The sequence below is a fragment of the Phyllostomus hastatus genome, unplaced genomic scaffold (genome assembly GCF_019186645.2).
Source record: "Phyllostomus hastatus isolate PE091 unplaced genomic scaffold, TTU_PhHast_1.1 phas_scaffold_12, whole genome shotgun sequence".
Lineage (NCBI taxonomy): Eukaryota > Metazoa > Chordata > Mammalia > Chiroptera > Phyllostomidae > Phyllostomus > Phyllostomus hastatus.
Window position 1 is genome coordinate 1,728,417 of NW_025334007.1, and position 22,250 is coordinate 1,750,666.

At 39.4% G+C, this 22,250-nt stretch overlaps 1 protein-coding gene across 2 annotated transcripts in view; it reads left to right on the top strand.

Moving 5' to 3' along the window:
- DMD (dystrophin) overlaps nucleotides 1-22,250 on the top strand; it is a 1,939,942-nt gene that overhangs the window by 642,572 nt on the left and 1,275,120 nt on the right. For both annotated transcript variants that reach the window (XM_045855895.1, XM_045855896.1), the window contains exon 18: nucleotides 8,442-8,565. In XM_045855895.1, coding sequence (XP_045711851.1) covers nucleotides 8,442-8,565 — 124 coding nt within the window. The remainder of the gene's footprint in view (nucleotides 1-8,441; nucleotides 8,566-22,250) is intronic.

A 22,250-nucleotide genomic window follows, 5' to 3' on the forward strand; every position in this document is an offset into this window, starting at 1 on the left:
ACGTGTTTCCCTTTCATTTGGTACAAAGGAAAATAAGTGTAATGTAGTGGAAATCTTTGCATTCCGACAGACTTGCTTTGGAATTTTAACTCCGTTCTTTAGTGTATGACAAAAATAGATCAGGTTCCTAAATCTCTCTGCCCATGACCTATCTATAAATGGGCAGATTATAATAACAACCTACATAGTTATTGTGAAAGATGAATTATTTCCTTTAGGAAAGCACAGGACATGAAGATGATGTTTAAAAATGCTATTTTTCCTTTGAATTTGATGGTCAAATTAACATGTAAAAACCCTCATCTGGACGGAACATGGATGTAATCCTATGCAGATTCACAGAGCATGAGTGTCTAACATAAATCAAAATTAGGTAAAATTAATGAATTGGGGAAAACTGCTGCGTTTCAAAGTCTGGTAAAGACTAAAATATCATTTGGATTAAGCAGGTGTCCCCAAATAGAAAACATTTTGTCAAGGGAATCTTTGTATTATGACTTCAAGATACTTCTGAGCATGTGTGTTAAAAAGGCTGAAGGCATTTTAACTGTGCCTTTGAGGGTGTCTTACTAACATGTTCTTTTTACACTGTTTTATCTATATCTTTGGATATTTTATGTTTCTCTGTAAGAGAATTCCCATGAAAAATCCATTTGTCACCACGTTATCTTTATGTAGATAAGAAAATAAGAGAAGCCAAATTGAGGACCAGACAAGCTGTGAAAGGGAATGTGCGCCCTCTAGCGATCCCCATTGGTTTCTCACAAGGGCGCATACAGCTTTTCTTTTCGGTTTCATCATTTTAAATAAACATCAAACTTGATTATCAAATAAATGGCTCAAGGTGTTTAACCTGAGCATATGACATTGTATGGTCATAGAGTTATTGCTATGACAAGTTTTCATCTGTCATTTAAGAGAGTATTTCTATTAACCTGCGTTAAGGTGATTTTCTTGCACAGAACTGTGTTTCAAAGGGACTTGCAATTTACCAAAAAAGAAAAATAGGTTCTAGACATCCGTGGCTTAGAAACATTGCATTGCCCGTCCTCCGGGTCATACAGTCTCTGTCCATGTGATTTCACACTCCTTGGCTTTACAACTAGTTTCTCTAATCTAGCTGGTTTTGTAGTCTCAACATTTTGGGGATTTCCTTCGTTTTTAAGGTGTGTTTCCCTCACAGTTATATTAACAGAAGATATAAAAGTGACTTCTTGTTAACCATATCACATTTTGGAAATAAATATTACCCATGTATTTTCAAATGGTTAAGATTTATTGCCAAAATAAGGTGAAAAGATTATATTAAAATTGTTTTCATCTACCAGATGTTAAAATCGTTTAGTTAAGTTTTACTTTTTGGAGACAAAGACATCTTTGGTAGGAGTTGTATTCTGTTTAGTGCAATCAGGTTTCCTAGAAGGACAAGTATTAACATAGATGCCAGATAACACATGGGGTTTTCTGGCATTTATAGCTTAAACATATTAGATCACAAGATATATATCCAAGGACATGTATTTTAAAAGACAGTGTTTTTATATACGTTAAATATATTTTTGGTTCACTATAATTGACACTGAAGAAGATGCTCAATTATAAGGAAAGATTTTATGTTTTGGACGAGAATTCATTTTGAAGCATATGTTAAATAGGTACATTTTATGACAAGGTAAACTACACAGAAATTGATTTTTTAGTATTTTTTTAAAGATGCATTTCAGCTCAATCTGGAATCATTACATTTAACTGTACTGAAACATATTATTTTTATGAGCGATGCACTTAAATTTTTACGTATAAAAACTAGAAATACGTTCGAGCTTGTACAGAAAATCATGCAAACATAAGCAAAATAGAATATTTGATAGGACTGTTAATGTAGCCAGTTTATATTAACTGAGGACAATGTTCTTCCTCATTTGTCATATTTTGTTTCAGGTGCTTTGTAATCTGTTGAATAGGGTATATAGGACTTTTATTATAACTGGGAATTTGAACATCCTTTGCTGTTATTTGAGTTGATTGGTGGATGAACGGACTAATGTAATTGGAATATCAAAGCTGCAAGGTAAGCAAAGCTCACCTCAGCTTTGTGTTTCAGATCAAAATCACTTTAATTAGTGAGGTAAATAAACTCGTATAAGAGTAATTTTTAAAGAGTATTGTTTGTGAGTTTCTGTTTTAAGACTAGTTCGATGGTAGCTTTTTAGTTGTTGCAATTTAAAGGAAGATCAGAGAAGTTAAGTCATCTGTCTGAAGAAACAGCATAAAGATGAAATGGCTCATAAAAACCTGCGATACTGGATTTTCAGTTCAGGAATTGACCATTCCACTCTATTTAGTTTACATTTAAAGTGCACACACACAAATGTACAATCACAGACATGAAGAACTATAAGGCCGTCATGTGGCCTTGTCTTCCCCCTCCTACCAAGGAAAACACACTCACAGTGTATAAACACATACACACACACACCTGTGAGTATATACACAAACTATGTTGATGTGTATGTTGATGTGGGGGAGGTATTTATCTAAATGGTGACTTGTTTTCTCATATTAAATAGGGTTTTTCCCTTTCATAATATTCTACGACTATAAAAGTATAATTACCATGTACTCAGCACATCCTGTAACCAGAGAAGACACCGGTATTCGAGCTGCCTGTCACTACCAAACCCAAGAAGCAATGACAGCAATGGAATCTTTTATGGGTGCTTTATTCAGATGGCCAGTGATCTGAGAAGATGGCGGGTTCATACCCTAACAAACCATCTTCTCTTCTCTTTCCTGGCCAGATCTTTTATAAGGGGGTGGGGGAGGACAAGCAAGGTGTGGTGAGGGCTTTAAAATTCAGGGAGGATTAGGTGAGTGAAACTGTAGCATTCCTGTTCTTGGCAGTTAGCTGTTGGGGGTGGGGGGGTCACACAAAAGGCCCCGATGCCTCCAACTTGTCCCCAGGTGGTAATCTCTAGCCAGTGCCCCAGGAGGTCGGCGGCTTTTTCCAGGATCCAGGATGGGCCTTATCTGTAGTTTCTGAAACAAAAGCTTAACATACACATTACTTGCTAGACTTATAACTTTTTACCTTAAACTAAAATTTTCCAAGTGTTGAGTCCTCTATCAACCCCAGAATCCTAAAAATACTTTACTTTTAGCACTAATAGGGTTTCTAGTGAATGTCACTTGATGTTTTAAACTCTCTCTGGTTCAGATTTAACTTGGATTCTAGACATTCAGTTTTTAAAAGCAAGTAACCTGTGGAAACATACTGGTGGGAGGGATCAGTTTCCCCAGAAGGAAGATTGAAAGAGGAAGAATAGGGACAAGCTGATCAAGAAAAGTTTCAAGAAGTTATGTGTGCTGAACTGAGTCTTAAAAGATGAGTATGAGCCCTGACTGGTGTGGCTGAGTGGGTTGGGTGTCATCCCACAAACCAAAAGGTTGGCAGTTCGATTCCCAGTCAGATCACATGCCTGGGTTGCAGGCCAGGCCCCCAGTCGGGTGCGTGTGAGAGGCAAGTGATGGATGTTTCTCTCACACATTGATATTTCTCTCCCTCTCTTTCTCCCTCCCTTCCTCTCTCTTCAATAATAAGTAAAATCTTTAAAAAAAAAAAAAGACTATGGATTCAGCAGATGGTCCGGGATCTGGACAGTACCCATGTACCAATATGGAATTCAAAAGCCTTCTTAGTTTCTGAAGAACTCTGAAGAACAAAGATGATTATTAAAAATACAATAAACACAGCTTTGAAATCACCTCACTGCCAGAAAGATTTCTTCCATATTTGTAATACCAATGAAAAAGTCTTATAGTTGTGCTTCCATTAACATAAAACTTTTGTTTTAGCTAATTAAAACGTACAGTAAAATCAGTTTGTTAAGTCACCTGGTCTAGACCTAGAGCTTTAGGATCCTGTAAGAGTTAACATATTTCACACATGTGAACACTTTCCTTTCAGGCTTCTAAAGATGAAGTTCCTAAGTTTTTATGAAATTCTACATGCAACAATGTCTAAAAATGTGAAATGGACATTCATACCCCAGCTCTCTAATCAAATTAGTTAACTCTGAGAACTTGGAGGATTCCTACTTTCAACGTTTACACATTTGGGAATGATGAGTTCCAAATGGTACATTGAAAGTGACTGAATTAGAGTTTATGTAAATGTGTCATGTTAGTTTAAGACTTTCTATAGCAGTCACCGTACAGAAAATTAACAGAACACAGTAAGTACCCATTAAGAGGCTCTTCTGACCTAATCAGCAGTTATCATATAGCACAAGTTCCAGACAACGGTGTGCCATTGAGAATTCAAAACGGACAACTTCTAAAACTGCATATATTGCTCTGGTTTTTTGGGGGGAGGGGTGGTATTTTCCAGTATTTTCCCTTTTAATGTACTTAAAATGCTTAAACATACATGTGCACAGACAGATAAGTCTCCCAATTCTGACCTCGAAGGAGTGTAATGGGCCTAATTTGCATCCCCTCTATGGGAAATTCAACTGGGTAGAGTTCATTTGTGCAATATGACCCTAAGGGAAAATTTTGACTGGAGATTTGGTATATATGCACCATACTTCCTGATATTTTGAAAATTCCAGAAAATGGAAGGTTTCTTTGAAAAATGACCTTGGTTCAGTAATAAACCCTTATGCAAATAAAAATATTCCAAGACATGGTTGCTTTACCCTCTGGGACCTTACACATTTTGCTTTTTTGGAGTTTCATGATAAGTTTCTTTTGTGAAGGAGAGAACATTGTCGTTTCATTGCTAATCATTAAGTAATGACAAGGATGAAATTCCAGGGCATACTTGAAAAATATTAAGCAGAATATTCATCAAGAATTACAGAAGGAAAAATCAGTCTGTGAAGAGAGAATAAGAAGTCAATTTTCTTGGTAGATAAAGAGGATTTTCAGTTGGATCAAGTTAGACTGGGTTTAAGGGATGGAGCCTATCTCGAATAGCATGTAGAAGGACATTAGGTACAGAGTGAAGTGTGTTATGAGAGATGAGTAAGAAGTGTATTCATGTGCTGATTCTGAGGGTATAGAGGCCCTTCTGAGCAACTTAGTATATGTCAGTTCATTACCAGTGATTTTTTGAGAGTTTTAAAAATGAAAAAAGTGGAAATGAGTGATTTTACAATGAAAGAAGAACACACGCAGAAAACCTAAGATTTAAATACTTCTTCAGTGTTTTTCTCAGTGGTTTTTGAGAAGGCAACAGAGTTACATCTCTATCATATCTTCCAGTGGCAATTCAGTACGTAGCTGCAGATAATACAGTACAAAGCATGATGGGAAATATCCCTGGCCAAAGGCTGGGGAGAGTAGACAACACTCACTTTATGAACACCTACGGATTTAAATTACGAGAGTTGGTTAATTTGTCATCTTATCTTAGCAAAGATATCTGAAAAACACTCAATAGCAGTGAAAATGTGAAAACTGGGGGGCAGGCCACAAGAAATGATGGGGCAATAGCTGCAAAATTGATAAGGAATAAAGTCAATATGCAATTGTTACTTGAAAGCCAGGGTTTGAGTAGGTACCAAGAAGGAAACCGTGTTCATTTCACTAAAAGCAGCAAAAATGCCTCTGAGGCTAAGCGTTGAATGTGGGCCATTGGCACTCGGTATGAGTGCATGGGAGTCCTTCAAAACTCTGCCGCTGCTTCCCCTTCACCCCTCCATCCTCATCACTGGCAAAAAGAGATGGGGACATGGGGACAACTACTGGGAGAATATTGGAGGGGAAACAACGCTAGTAGCGGACTGTTAACTCCCAGAACTCTAAAGGATGGTGTTGAATGTTAGATGTCGGCTGACTGCATCTCACATCAGGACAGCAAAACGTTTAGTGAGGAAATCACAGATGTAGTTGAAACAACAGGAAAAACGTGTAAAACTAAGGTTAGGTGAGGAATAGCACGGAGCTTAAATCCTGTATGAATTGGGTTTAGGCCACAGCCATCAACAAAGGAATCAAGCTGTCATGATTATGGAACAAAGGAGCGAAAGAAAGGCTAACAGCAGATAATTGTACCAACTCAATGAATTTCGCTTCATTCCGTTTCAGAAAGAAAGTGTAACATATTAACCCCTGTGCCTATGAATAGATTGTTTTTCCTAGGGAAAGCACTCTACCCATGAGTGCCCTAGAACAAGTTAAAATCCCTTTTTAAAGCTCTGCAAATCCAAAATGGTGTATAATCATTCTCCGTAGGGTTTTTATGTAAAATGGAAGTTTAAGCAACCTTGTACAATCTCCTTCCAAATTCACAAAATCAGACAAACAAAATAATTGAACAAGGAGAACCCGCTTTGTGGAATTTCCCACCCTGTTGCCTGAATTGATCTTAATTATTAGAACTACCCACCAACTGTTGTCCAGGCCTTTCTTCAACTCTTCAGAGACTGAATGGCAGGCAGAGGGTTACCATGGTTTTGACTCCACGGGCCCTTCATTGTATGGCCGTAATCAATTTACTCGGCCAAGGCTCTAGCCCAGAAGCTGTTTAATGCTAATTCATGGAAGAGGCATTTTCTCATCAGGCAAAATAAAAGTTGCAGTGTGAGCTGATCCCAGATCTATGTGTGAAGCATTTTATTTTGTTAAATGGATGCCTCACCAAACCAATTTCCTTGATAATGTGGACAGATGCATATTCATTAATGTTATTTATGGAGTTTGATTCGATGCCTGTCCTGTAATAAGCACTTAGTATATATGTTTTGTGGTAGAAATGAAGAGAGGTATGTTTTAAAAGGAAGCATAGAGTTTTACATTTTTCAGAAAGACAGACGTCAAAGTACTGTATGACTTTTTGAATGAAGGTGATTCCTTTCAGACTGGATACATAACCTTTGTTTCTATTTTCCCCGGTGGATTGGAGATGGCGGTTGGAGGATGATTGTAACACATGTGCAAATAAAACCCACGTACATTCCAGGCCGGATGGAAAACATTCCCCAACGTAGGCCTTAGCAGTTCTCTCCCCGCTGAGATGCCAGCTTAGCATTTAGGTCGAGTTTTAGTTTCATGGGCCTGTAGGTGGAAGGGAACAATCTTTCCTAGAAACAGTCTGACTCAAAAGCGTGTGAAACCAGACAGCTCAGGTTTAAGTGGGAGGGGATTCAATAGTTAGTGGTGGGTATTGCCATCCCACCTTTATGAGTAAGAGAATATACGGTGTGTCATTGGGTCAGGCTGATTTAAAGAAAAAAAGACACATTTGAGTGAAGTCGATTGTACTAAGGAGCCCCATTTTCCAAATAGAAATCTTCTAGTGCATAGGGAGGTTTGAGTATCACTCACTTGTAGGAGACTTGCGACTTAAGTCTGGAGAATCATTTGTTTGCCTGTTTTCTTTGGGAAACGATTGGATTAGCTGATCTCCAAATTCCCTTTTCATAGATTCTTTAGAGATGCTGATAAAATCAAGAGGTTCTTTCTTGAGAAAAACAAGTTTCAAGTGATTCATAGGCATCCTCCACCCTTGCAGCCCACCCATGACTCCCCTAAAACCCCTGCTTTAACTTGCCCTGAGTCATCTGATGCCAGTGCCTATGTATTCTCACTAGCGCCACGGGTCTCTGCAATGAAAGAATGGTTGAGAGTGTCTATTGCAGCATAACAACCTGCTCCCAAATTTAGTGTTACAACATGGCAGTTAATTATCATTTCTCGCTGTTTTGCAGGGCTCTTGGGGCAGTTTTGTGGCTGTAAGTGGTGTCAGCTGGAGCACTCGTTTGCTTATATTCAGCTGCTATTTGAGATAGTTCAAAGGTCGAAGAAGGCTTTATTCATAGACCTGGTCTCTACACTTGGCTAGATTGAACTTTCTCAAAGGGTTGCTGGAATTCCTGCTGAAAAGTTGCATTCACCTCGTGCATGCCCTTAGAGGACAAGGTGCAAATGCTCATGAAGCTCCTGCTTGCACTGCACTTACTAATATGCCATTCGCCATAGCAAATCACGTGGCCAAATCCAGCGTCAATATGATTGGATGTTGTACAGAGCATGCACAGAAGATGCATGGTTGACTGGGGCTGTCAAAAGGAATGCATTTTGCTGTAAATGCTTTCCAAAAACAGGGACGGTTACCTCGTACAGGAGTAAATTATCCACCAGTGCAGACATTCAGGCAGAGGCTGAGTAATGGTGTATAGGGGATTCGGTAGAGGTGTCGGCCGCATTTAGATACACAAAATGACCACCATCATCAGGAGAATCTACATCAAAGCTGACTCCACATTGTGCATCTACATGACTAGAGAAATCTTAATGCTATTAATAGTAACAGGGACATCCAGGAGGAGTCTCAGCTTAGTTGGAGAATGATATACGTGGACAGGTTACCTTTTTTCCCAGATAGAAGGAAGAGATCATCAAGAAATAATGATGCTTATTTTGTCCTGTGTTAGGTTGGACGTCGATATAACTGAACTTCACAGTTGGATCACTCGTTCAGAAGCTGTGCTGCAGAGCCCTGAATTTGCCATCTATCGGAAGGAAGGCAACTTCTTGGACCTGAAAGAAAAAGTCAATGTATGTTACACGTTAATTTTCATGTATTTTTCCTATGTTTTGTTGCTTGTAAAGTCTGTGCTTCGTTCACTCTGATTCTATTAGAGTTGAAAAGATTACAGCATGTGATACCACACTTTTAAATATATCTTTAACATGTGTTTTAGATATCAAGTAGAATAAAAGTTGAGCCTAGTAGAATCTTTCCTGGTTCTGCTGTGAATGATCAGGAATGCTTTTCATAAACCTTCTTTAACTTTTATGCTGTTTAGCTGTAAATTAACAATTTTAGAACACGAAGTTACATTGATTTTCCTTCATAGGTTGTTTTGTCACCTCAAGGCTGGGACTTAGCAAGCTTGCTTAGCAAGAATGGAATAGAATAGATGCTTAGAAATACTATACTTATGACTTTGTTGTTCATGATTTTACTGTCATCACAAAATTATTCTTTCTAGTCGCTAATGATTTTTATACATTATAACAGATATGAATCTTCTAGATGTTTATGTGTTACATTGTATAATTAAAAGTCCAGGGTTTTTCAGTATTTATTTATCCACTATTTATTTTGCAAGTTTTTATTTCCTACTGAGACATTGTAGTTTTGTCCTTCACAGTAGGGATTTTCTTTTATTAATTTCCTAAGAACTACTCCGTCTTTAGGGACATTATCAGGGCTATGAGTTTTCAACTTGGACAATTGTATTGCCCTATAGGCATGCCCAATTTTATTGTACTTCGTTTTATTGTGCTTCACAGATAATGTGTTATTTTACAAACCAAAGAAGGTAAGACCCTCCTCTACCAGTAAGAAAAGGTTATGCCTTGCTTTCATTGTGCTTCGCTTTACTGAAATGGTATGCAGCCCAAACTTTGGTACCTCTGAGACAGCCTGGAGTTTGCCAGGAAATTTGTAACAGGCCGAGTATCCACTCTGAAGTGGGCAGGCTAAAGCAACAAATCTTCTGAATGTGAAATAATTTGAGCTCTAAGAAGGTCACATCTGTGTGGATTAATTCCGCCTTATCTTTTGAGCATTCTATTTCATGAATTACAAAATCTATTTTTACAAATATAGCATTACCTCAGAAGCAAGTTAATACTTGCTGTGGGGTTAGAACTTTTGGAGAATAAACAAAAGATCTTCTGGGGAAAATCATCTGTTTTGTAGGCTGCTTGAGGACGAGAGATAATTTCATCAACATTTCGCAGAGTTCCCTATTTATAAATTAGAATTTTGTTTTGAATTTATTATCAGCTTTATACAATAGTCTGTTATCAGCATAATGGACTTATAAATAGTTTCAAGAAATGGAACTATGATTATATTGTTAATATTTGAGTTTGAAAATTAAACTGAAGACTACTGTATAATATGTAGTAGAAATCTAGCAAAATGTCTTATTTCAGAGCACATTTATGTCAGGGTATCTTTTGTTATGATTTTTGAGGGAAAAAATCTCTGGCTAGAAAATTACTTCGAGAAGATGCCCTTTGAATGCCTTTCGAGGTTCCGGTGACCTATTTAGCAACTGAAAGGATGGCTCTCCTGGGGCAGGCATGTTATTTGCTAATTTTTAAATCTATCTGTATAATCTACTTATCTGTTTGTCATCCCCTTTCTGCATCTTAAAACAGCTTTGATCAGGCAGGAAAATGGAGTCCCCTCATTAAAGGAATACAAATTCAGACATTTCCTGTTATCTTACAGTTACCTAGAGGCAATTTGCATTTAGTCAATAGTATTAGCAAGGGCAGACTGAAAGTGCTGAGGGGGGGCAGGGAAAGGTGTACGATATTGTACGATATTGTACGAGTGGTTTTCTAATGCCTCGTGGGTCACCTTTATCAGCTTCTACTCTCATTTTCCGAAATAACAACATCATTCTTAATTGCCTATAAAATAGGACATAAAATGATTTACCTAGGCATTTCCTTCAGGCTACATATAATGTATATGTATTAAAAATCCTTGGGAGAAATACATAATGATGATGGATATGCAGTTTGGGTGTCCATTAATTTTCTTACTCTTCACTTGTCAGTTTATGTAGGTTATTGTGAGCGCGTGGGAGGCCCACCTTATGAATCCAAGTGCCGTTAATTCATTTGTAGGCATCCATTAAAATGGCTAAATATTGCCTTCTTTTTTTGTTTACTTCGTTCCTTCACTTTCAAGTGCTTTGAGCCAGGACATTATCAGTTCAGTTTCATATCCTTTTAAACCTAACATAATGGTTTCTGCTCTATTCACCGTGTATTTTACGCATACAATTAACATAATGCCCTGACTTAAAAGTTGAGTTCTAGGGGACAGTTCTACTCAAAGCGTGGTCCCTAGACACCCACTATTGGAACCACGTGGGAGCTTGTTAGGACTGTAGCATTCCAGACCTAATGCCTCCGAAATTTACATTTCAACAAGATCCCCAGGTGATTTGTATGCACATCAAGTTTTGAGAATCAGACAAGACACTGTCTGGGACTGGATCCCTCTTACCTAGATGCTTCTTCATTCATCCTGTCAATATCACCACAACTGAGAATTTCTATGGGAGTAACAGGTCTAGGTCCCATATTTTGTTGTGTATAGTGCCCTCCTGTCTACAATGCACACCCATGTTTTTGGTCCAAACTGTCGGGGGGAAAAAAAAAGATTTGGTTCTAATTTTTAAATTCAATTATGTATTTATTTATATGTAGGTGTTTACTTTTTGTATTATAAAGAAACTTTAGCATTTATTTTTGAACCTTTTATGGTACAAGAAGTTTTAGGTAACAAGTGGTTACAAAATACCAGCACAGATACAAGGTATTGCAGGTGCTACCCATGCATGTATGATGCACATCCTTGTTTTTCCCTTGAAGATTTGGGCGAAAAACTGCATTATACATAGAAAAAGACAGCACTCAGCTTCTTGAAATGAGTACATCGTAAAGTAAGTTAGTCATTCAAACAACAAAATGACCCAACTACAAGATAATATGATACTGTGTCTGAGAATATGGGGCTCTTGAAAACCATTCTACCAGCTGTAAAGGTAAACAGGCCTCCAGCTCTTTCTGGGACCACTGGCTGTGTACACCCAAGCCAGATCAGCTTTTAAGCAGGTGCTGTTGGAAATCAGCAAGCCAACCAATTCAGCTTTCTCTTACCTCTGTTATCTGTGTTTACAACCTAGAATATGGTTACGTCTATCCATCTGTCCTTCCTTATGTCCTCATTTCTGTGCTCTTCCGCACTCTCTTCTCTGCCTCACTTTGAGCCTTCCCACGCCCTCATACTCTGCACTCTGAAAGCCTTCTGCCAAGGCAGATTCCCTGTCCTGCACGTTCCCTCTTCTACATGGAAACCACTTGTACCCTCAGGAATGCTACGAACGAAGCCTAATGACTCACATACCCACTCCTTTAGAATTGCTCATCGCCCTGCTTCCCGGGGTCAAGTCCAAAGGTACTGCCCTGTGTGAAGATGCCTCTTCCCTTGCGTTTCATGCCAAGTGGACATCTATCATTCAAACCATTTTATCACATGACTTACTTTCTCATTGAAGACTTTGGCACGGGGTTCACAGTCTCGCTAGCCCAAGTTGTGCCTTCATCCTTAACCATCTCAGCCCACGTGGGCTGGTCTGTTATCTCCAAGAGCTTCCATTTTCCCAGTCTCCTCAGGTCGGCTACCCCTTGCATAACTGTACTGTCGATGTTCCACTGGCAGACATTACTCCATTTCCGAAATAGCACGCTTAAACAGATTTGACAGTACTTCTTCATAAGCGTTCCATGCATCCCTAGTTAATTTCCTCCTCAGTTTCTCTCAACAGTTAGTTCAAGTTTGCATGGTCCTGCTAAACTTTCCCCCACCACTTACAGTAGCTTTGTTCTCTTTCCATCTGCCGCGGTGGAAGAGAGCGTGCTTTCACCAGGTGTGGCTAATCTGTGCGGGTGTATGTGCATTCTTAATATCTTCACTTTCTATATCCTGAGGATCCAGGTTCCACTCAGCCACATATCCATATCTTCAATCTCTCTACTTTTTGGGTTTTCATCATCAGCCTGGAAACGGGCTGTTTTTCCATCTTAGAGAAAACCCTCCTCTCTTCTAAACACACGCATGAATATTTTTGTGCCTTATTTTACTCAACTGCTCTGCAGGGCTAGACCCTATTCACCGCCTTATCTTTTATGAAATTCTCCCTTGGTTGATGGGATACCACTATCTACTGGTTACCTTTTTTATTTTTGTTACATTTTTGGCTATTTGTTCCATCTCATTTTCCCTTTAATATTGATATATTAATATTCTCTACAGTTCTTCCCTCATTTTTCTTCTCTGGATTATCCTCATTCCTCCTCATTCAAACAGAATCTATTTTCTCATGTAGCTATAAAGCCCAGGCCGATATATCTAATTGCCTAATAGACACCTTTAATTGAATGTTTACCTGAATGCTTAAACCTCATCACCTCCCCAACCCTCATTTAATCTTTCTGTTTTTTTCCCCTTTCTTCCAAAAGCCTCATCTAGAAATCTAAAAGCTAACTGGGTCATCTAGAATTTTTTCTTACCATTCACAAGCCTACCCCTTGACAAGTTCAATTACCAGCTCTTGAAACTGACTAATTCTCTCAATTTCCATCACCACAACCCTGATTAAAGTTTTTACGGTGCCTCCTCTCTGTTTAAGATGATAATCCCTAGCTGGCCTTCCCTGCCACTAATGTTTTATTCCTTTAGAAGTTTTCAGATCACTGCAGCCAAAGTGAACTTATTGAAACATAAGCATTATCCTGTTATGCCTCCGTGTATATGCATTTGAGGGGGCGAAAAAAAGGAGCCACTGCTACCCAGGAGCTGGCGTGGCACTTTGGTTAGACCTTGGAGTTGCTAGATGCTGTTCTGGAGCTTCCAGCTAGTCTGTGATGCCTTGCTGTTGAGTATGAACAGCCACTCAGAGTGTCGGCCCCAGACAAGACTACGTGATGATCCTGACAGATCAAGAGAGAAACATGACCACTTTGTAAGTGTCAATATAGACAAAAGTAATAACATTGTCCAAATCCCCCAAAATGACCAAATGCCCCCATCTTTATGGCAGATTATACTTCTTTACTAATCATAGCTTTATTCTCCCTATATTCTTCATGCTACCTATATAATTTGTTTAATTTTGAAAAACTTTTTGCCCTGGCTGGTGTAGCTTAGTGGATTGAGCGTGAGCTGCGAACCAAAGCATCGCAGGTTCGATTCCCAATCAGGGCACATGCTTGGGTTGCAGGCTAGGTCCCCAGTGGGGGCCATGTGAGAGGCAACCACACATTGATGTTTCTCTCTCTCTCTCCCTCCTTTCCCCTCTCTAAAAATAAATAAATAAAAAATATTTTTAAAAAAAAATAAAAACTTTTTGAAGATTTTATTTATTTTTAGAAAGAGGGGATGGAGGGAGAAAAAGAGGGAGAGAAACATCAATGTGTGGTTGCCTTTTGATTGCCCCCTACTGGGGACCTGGCCTGCAACCCAGATACGTGCCCTGACTGGCGACCCCTTGGTTCATAGGCCGGCACTCAATGTACTGAGCCACACCAGGCAAGGGTCATCTACATAATTTTTTAAAGATACCCAATCATTGGATTATTTCCACTTTCTTACAGCATCCAATGAGAGGCAAAGACCTGCTTCCTTGACCACTCCCATCACCTTACACAAGCCCAATAACTATAAACTCATTTTAACATCTTCTCAGAGACATAACCCATGTAGTTTCCTGTTTCGTGGCATCTCTTGTTGCAACAAGTAAGTCAATCTTACTTTACTGATCTGCAGGCCTGTTCCTGGTGGCCTTTGCTTAGAAGCCATTGACAAAGTCTTTGTCTCATGTGGCTTTCATAAAGACTGTCAGGATCAAAGCCAGGCTTAATTATCCAAACTGATTTTGGATTGTTATTCATTAGATTCTTGGTTTCTAGAAATTTGGGAGTTTAACTTAATTTTTCTTTCTTTTTTAAAAAAGTATTATATTTTTTCCCATTACTGTTTAGTCCCTGTATACCCCCCTCCCTCCCAGCAAGCACCATACCGTTGTTATGTCCATGAGTCCTTTTTCCTTCTTGTTCAGTCCCTCCGCCCCCTAACCCCCCTATAGCTGTCACCCTGCTCTCTATCTGTGAGTCTTTCTCTACTTTGCTTGTTAGTTCACTTTGTTCATTAGATTCCACATATGAGTGAAATCAATGGCATTTGTCTTTCTCTGGCTGGCTTATTTCACTCAGCACAATGTTCTCCAGGTCTGTCCATACTGTTGCAAAGGGTAAAATTTTCCTCTTTTTCATGGCAGAGTAGTATTCCATTGTGCAAATGCCCCATAGTTGTTTTTCTGCCCATCTACTAATGGATATGTGGGTTCTTCCCTATCTTGGTGATTGTAAATAATGCTGCAGTGAACACAGGAGTGCTTATGTTGTTTTGAATAAGTGTTTTGGATTGCTTGTAGCAATATTTTATCTGGTATATCTCCTCAGGTAGGAGAAACAAAAGAAAAAAATAAACAAATGGGACTACATCCAACTAAAAAGTTTTTGTATAGCAAAGGAGATCAACAAAATAAAAAGAGAACCCACAGAATGATAGGGCATATTTGCTGCTACATGTGATAAAGGGGTAACATCCAAAATTTATAAAGAACTTATAAACCAACACCAAAAAACCAAGCAATCCAATTTAATAAATGGGCAAAGCACCTGAATAGACGCTTCTCCAAAGAGGATGTACAGATGGCCAATAGGCATATGAAAAGATGCTCAATGTCACTAATCATCAGAGAAATGCAAATGAACACCACCATGAGATACCACCTCACACCTGTCAGAATGGCTCTCATCAATAAATCAACAAACAGCAAGTGCTGGCGAGGATGTAGAGAATGGGGAACCCTTGTGCACTGTTGGTGGGAATGCAGGCTGGTGCAGCCACTGTGGAAAGCAGTCTGGAATTTCCTCAAAAAAGTAAAAATGGAACTGCCTTTTGCCCCAGTGATCCCACTGCTGGAAATATAACCCAAAACACTAATTTGAAAGAACATAAGCATCCCTATGTTCTTTTTTTCTTTTGGCTTAGTTTGATTTTACTATCCCAGTACCTACTATAATGCCTGGTACTTAACACAATTAATGTTTGATTCCATGAATAAGTGATTATTTTTCAGTCTTGCAGGCTCATTTTAAGTCAAGGTCTGCTATCAATATGAAGGATTTAACAACTTCTAAATAAACATTTGAGTGAATAAATTACTTTTTCTGTCAAAGGGCAGAACTTTATTATAGAATGTTAAGTGAATAGAAAATTAATTGCTTCTAAATTCAGGGTAAGACTCTGGGGAATCTGGAACTTGCTTTCATATTAATTAGGGAAGATGCCATGAAAGGAGGAGGCTTTCAAGAGATGCCGATAAAAAACGAAGAGAGGTCATAGAGTGTTTTTAATCAACTTATTAAAGAATTAGTAAACTTCTCTCTGTATATTTTGCTCAAAAGTTATTTTAATTGTTTCTGCTTTTCTTTATATTGGTATGCAACTCAGTTGACTTTTATTTTGCGCTTGAATTTATACACTGAAGAATTGATGATTTTCTCGTGACCTCTAAGAATTTTCAAGATGCCATCATGTATTTCAAAATGAACAATACAGTCCTTATGGGATGGTTTGCTGATGCTTCTTGAGCTGCTATATTTTTTACTTGAAATTACACATACTACATACCTCAGAATCTGAGCAGCAGCTTCTAAACACATAGTATTGAATATATAGTGAGGAAAGTATTGAATATTCTGCATGCTAATAAAAATAATTTCTTTTTTAAAAAAAGGTTTTATTTATTTTTAGAGAGAGGGAAGGAGAAAGACAGGGAGAGAAACATCACTGTGTGGTTGCCTCTCGTGCGCCCCCTACTGGGGACCTGGCTGGCAGCCCAGGCATGTGCCCTGACTGGGAATCAAACTGGCGACCCTTTGGTTCACAGGCTGGTGCTCAATCCACTGAGCCACACCAGCCCTAATAAAAATAATTTCAAAATATACGTTCTATTATAAACTATAGAAACTTTTAAGAGTGAAAATATTGTCTGTGCGCATGTAGACACACACGTATATAGTCAGTAAAACTGAGATACACAGGGAAACACATACAGAAAAGGCACATGAACTCTGAGAAGAAAAAGCAGAGAAGGGTGACAATGTCTAGGCCAGAGGTGCCTTCATGATCCAGGTGATTTCAAAGAGGTAGTTTTTGTTTTTGGTACTTGATGCCATAAGGAACACATACCTGGCTAGAAGAGAATCGGTACCTGGCAGGAAAGGACTTCCTGTATAGTACTGAGGAATCAAATCTGACTCTAGAGATTTAACATGGAAGATGAAGGGTACAGAAGAGTGGATGTCATGGGTGAAGAACATGCAGATGACACCCTTGTCCTTGAAAGCCAAGGGAGACACTACTATCCATAAATGTCAATGGAGAGAGAAAGGGGATGTGAATATGCAATAAATACAAATCAGAGCCGTGGAAGAGGAAGAAAGACTGAAGATACCGAAATCATTGAAAAGTACCTCTGACAAAAATAGCCCCTACATTTCTGAGACCAGTGGAGTGTTATTACACTTGTTCTCGAGTGCTCACCAACCATTCCAGTGTGCAAGCGTAGCCAAGGATTTGGCACAATCTGTAAATGCTGGACCAACTTCATTAGGGTGCTTTAAAATATAATACTCCCTGCTAACCAAGTGGGATGCTTGTTTATCTGGTACTGGGCCCGAGGAATCCTGGTGAGCACGGTGGTCGAGGATCATTCCTTCGCCTTTTGTTCAGGGGAGTTTATACTCCCTTGAAGTTTTTCCAATATGTTATTTTTTTCATTATTCTCTAATAAATGTTGTAAGCACCGTGTTGGTTTTTCCCCCACTTTCTTTTCTCTTCCTCCACCAAGGGAAGATTTTATTAAAGTTGACTCAATGAATTTTACATGGTACTATTGATTTTCTGTTTGGGTAATTATTACTGCTATCGAGACATCATGGAAGTCCTGTTTGATGTGCCCAACTCCTAAAGAAAGCTGTAGTTTCTAGAGGGCTGTTATTTAATCCAGCTTTACTTTACTGAGCTTGCAGGACCCAACCTCATGGGCTGGTTCTGTGACCACTGTATGTAGCGCTGCCAGGATTGATCTTATATCATCCCTTTGTAGAGCATTTGAACTGTGGGCAGGGTGTGAGAGAATATAATAATGCATATAGAGGCATTATGCTACAATAGATCTTACTTTATTATGCACCTACTGTGTACCAGGCACTGTTCTAGGCACTGGAGGTAGTGTGAGGAAATACACGAGCATACTGGACCTTATATAGATTATATTGCTGTGGGGAAGATGACCACTAAGCAAGATTAATATGTAAAACCTATAGAATGTTATTGATAAACACCAACAACGAAAATAAAGGAGGAATGAGAGCTAGCAAGTGTGTGTGTAGACAGAGTGCAAATCGCAGACCTGAGAAAGGGACATTTAAGTAAAAGATCTAAAGGCACTGAGGCATTTATTACATAGATATGGGCGGCGGTAGGAGCATCTCAGCCAGAGGGAAGAGTAGATGCATAATCCTAAGGCAGGAGCATGCCTGGAGTGTCAGAGAACCACAGAGAGTGTGGCTGGAGCTGAGTAATCATGCTGTTCCATAGCAGGAGAAGAGGTCAGACAGGTCAAGGTCAGGTGGGGCCGTGGTTGGAACTGGGCTTTTCCACAGAGAGAGAGAAGGGAGGTGATTGGAGTGTTGAGCTGACCACTATTGTACCTAACTTCCTCTGCCTGTTGAGTTGAGACCGTATCATCAGGGAGCAAAGGGAGAAGTAGAAATAGGGAGTAGGTTACTTTGAAACCCCCCGGCCCTTGAGAGATGGTGAGGTCATTTGCCTACTATTATAGCAGGGGAGCATGGTGCTCATCCTTTTCTGGGTGTGCTTTGAGGTTGGAGCCAATGGGATTTTCTGATGGCCTGAATGAGGGATTGGAGAGAAAGAGGAGAGACAGGAGGGATTCTAGGGTTTTGACCTGAACAAAGGGAAATACAGCGTGAGCCCTCGGACACTAAATTTAAGAGCTGAGATGAGGAGGAAACCAGCAAAGGAGATGGAAGAAAGGCCGTTTTTGAGGCAAGGAGAAAACTCTTCACGTTTATAGTCTAGGAAGCCAAATCAAAGGATATTTCTAAGAACTCCCCTCTGAGTCACGGTATGTTAAGTAAGCTGAGGCCTGAGCGTCAGCCATTCAGTGTAGTAGCATGGAGGTCAACGGTGATGTAGAATACAGCAGTTTGGATGGAGCTGAGTGGCTGCTCCATTGGAGCCTCCTCCAATCCCCTCAGAATGCCCGGGACTAGGTGTGACGGGTAGTTTCTACCTGGCACGGTAACCCTGTGGAAGGCCAGTTGTTCTTGGTGGCGCATGATTCATGCAGGGGTGTCTAGCCTTTTGGCGTCTCTGCACCACACTGGAAGAAGAAGAGTTGTCTTGGGGTACACATTAAATATACAAACACTAATGAAAATGAAAAAATCTAATAATGTTTTCCCTCTAAATTTTATTTATTTATTTTAGAGAGGGGAAGGGTGGGAGAAAGAGAGGGAGAGAAACATCCATGTGTGGTTGCTTCACAGGTGCCCCCTACTGGGGACTTGGCCTGCAACCCAGGCATGTGCCCTGACTGGGATTGGAACTGGCGACCTATTGGTTCACAGGCTGGTGCTCAATCCACTGAGCCATACTAGCCAGGGCCAAAAATCCTCATAATGTTTTAAGTAAATTTATGATTTTGTCTTGGGCGGCATTCACACCCATTCTGGGCCACCTGTGGCCCTGCAGGGTGCAGGTTAGATACCCCTACGGAGTAAAGGACAGGCCCTCCCTTTTCCAGAAGCATTTTTTTGTACTTTTTTCTGTAGTTTGATAGATATTTCAGGAAATGAGAGAAGATGGGAGCATTAGGAATTGCTCATCTGACCTATTTGAAAACAGCATACGTTTCTTTTGAGAACAAAGGCATATATGGTCAGTCCAGGTAAAGGAGTCTCAGTGATGTTTTTAGTCAGCTTCTTCCATACTCTGTATACATGGATTTTTTTTGAAACTTCTCTCACATTTCTGTGAGCAAGGTACTCTCCTTAGCCTGGTGCCAGTTTAGCCCAACCTTCCTTTGAAGACTTCTGAGGTCGCCTTTCATAGAACGACCATATGTGCTAGTTTGTCTGAGGCATTCTTGGTTTATGTCATTCCTTTTGTCACAGCACAATTTTTCCTAGCTTCCCATTTCACAATAAAAACTGTCCCAATTTCGGGAGCAAATTATATAAAGAGCCTCCTCCAATCCCCTCAGAATGCCCGGAGAGCAGGTATCTTTATTGTCATTTTAATAGAATCTATGGAGGCTCAGAAAGGTGGAATCTCTAAACATCAAACCGGTGGTATGCAGTGCAGGCAGAATTCAAACCAACTGAGAACACTGTGACTCCCAAACTCTTCTTTTCATTACCTTCTTGACTGTCTCCTTGCTACCCTACATCTTCTCATTTCAAATCGACCATCTATCGCTGTGTCTGAAATGAAATGTTTGGCGGACTCTTCCCTGTCTTTAAAGCAATGTTATGGAATGGAACTCAGCTAGCATCTAAACACTGACAACCATGTGCAGGCCGTTAAGTCCTTCCTTGGGTCTATTCTCTATTCATGCACCAGTTATGCGTTTTGCATATAATACACATCAGACAATGGGGCACAGTAATTGAGCTGTACACAGCATTGCCAGTGAGTCTACAGACTGTCAGTATCCATTCTAGGTGACCAGGCATGCCTTCTGATTTGCTGTTCATGCTGCATTAATAGTTAAGTATTTTGAATATTATCCCTGTTGACATTCAAACTGTCAGGTCACTTTTGCCAGGAGCTGTAGTCAGATATGTTCAAATCTGTTTGATTAATTTCCATTGAACTACCACTAGAAGGAGCAGAGCATGTTTGAAAGAAAGCCGATCCTATAAATAGACAATCAGCGTTCTAATAGTGCCTCTAAAACTTGCTACTTCTAAGATTATGGATACATGACAATCTTATTGCTGCTCAGTGTTCCCTCGTATAAAATAGGATAACATAATGCTGGTTTCTTCTAGCTGACAGAGTTATTGTGACACACGTCTGAAAAAATGTGTGCATAAACTGATTTGGTATACAGCATAAGGAACTGCATTTTTATCATGGTGAAGTCGATATTTTCAAATATCCACACACCTCTCTGCTATGTCACTTTCCTCTGTCACAGTGGGAGAGCAGTAGTCCCTGCTTCACAGATTGCTGTTTTGTTGTGGCGATTATTATTGTTATTGTTTACACTAGAATTACCAGAATAACGTGGTTAACCAAACAAGATATTTAAGCTCAGATATTACCCTGATATATTCAGTGATGACGTTGCCTCTCTGTTAGTAACACAAATTGATTATTCCAGTAACTGCTTAGAATAAAGAGATTATGATCTTGATATTTAGAAGGCCATTAATAATTTCTTTTCATCACTTATGAAGACAATATGGTCTTCTCATTCTACTCTTTATATAATTTCTTATTAACAAAACTCAGTGTGGGTAAAATAGAAACCACTCTGCTAGGAAAGGGTGAGTCTAAACTGTTTAATTCAAAGAACAACAGTTTTCATCATTGTTCTTTTTTAAATATATTTTATTGATTATGCTATTACAGTTGTCCTATTCCCTACTTTTATTCCCCTCCACCTTGTACCCCACACCCACCTGCATTCCCCTCCCCCTAGTTCATGTCCATGGGTCGTACATACAGATTCTTTGGCTTCTCCATTTCTTATACTATTCTCAACCTCTCCCTGTCCATTTTGTACGTACTATTTATGCTTCTTATTCCCTGTACCTCTTCCCCTTCCCCCACTGATAACCCTCCATGTGCTCTCTATTTCTGTGATTCTCTTCCTGTTCTAGTTGTTTGCTTAGTATGTTTTTGTTTTTGTTTTTTAGGTTTGGTTGTTGATAGTTGTGAATTTGTTGTCATTTTACTGTTGATAGTTTTTGATCTTCTTCTTTTCCTTAAATAAGTCCCTTTAACATTTCATAAAATAAGGGCTTGGTGATGATGAACTCCTTTAACTTGACCTTATCTGAGAAGCACTTGATCTGCCCTTCCATTCTGAATGAAAGCTTTGCTGGATAGAATCATCTTGGATGCAGGTCCTTGCCTTCCATGACTTTAAGTACTTCTTTCCAGCCCCTGCTTGCCTGCAAGGTTTCTTTTGAGAAATCAGCTGACAGTCTTATGGGAACTCCTTTGTAGGTAACTGTCTCCTTTTCACTTGCTGCTTTTAAGATTCTCTCCTTATGTTTAATCTTGGGTAATGTAATTATGATGTGCCTTGGTGTGTGCTTCCTTGGGTCCAACTTTTTTGGGACTCTCCGAGTTTCCTGGACTTCCTGGAAGTCTATTTCCTTTGCCAAATTAGGGAAGTTCTCCTTCATTATTTGTTCAAATAAGTTTTCAATTTCTTGCTCTTCCTCTTCTCCTTCTGGCACCCCTATGATTTGGTTGTTGGAATGTGTAAAGTCCCAGAGGTTCCTTAGCTTTTCCTCATACTTTTGAATTC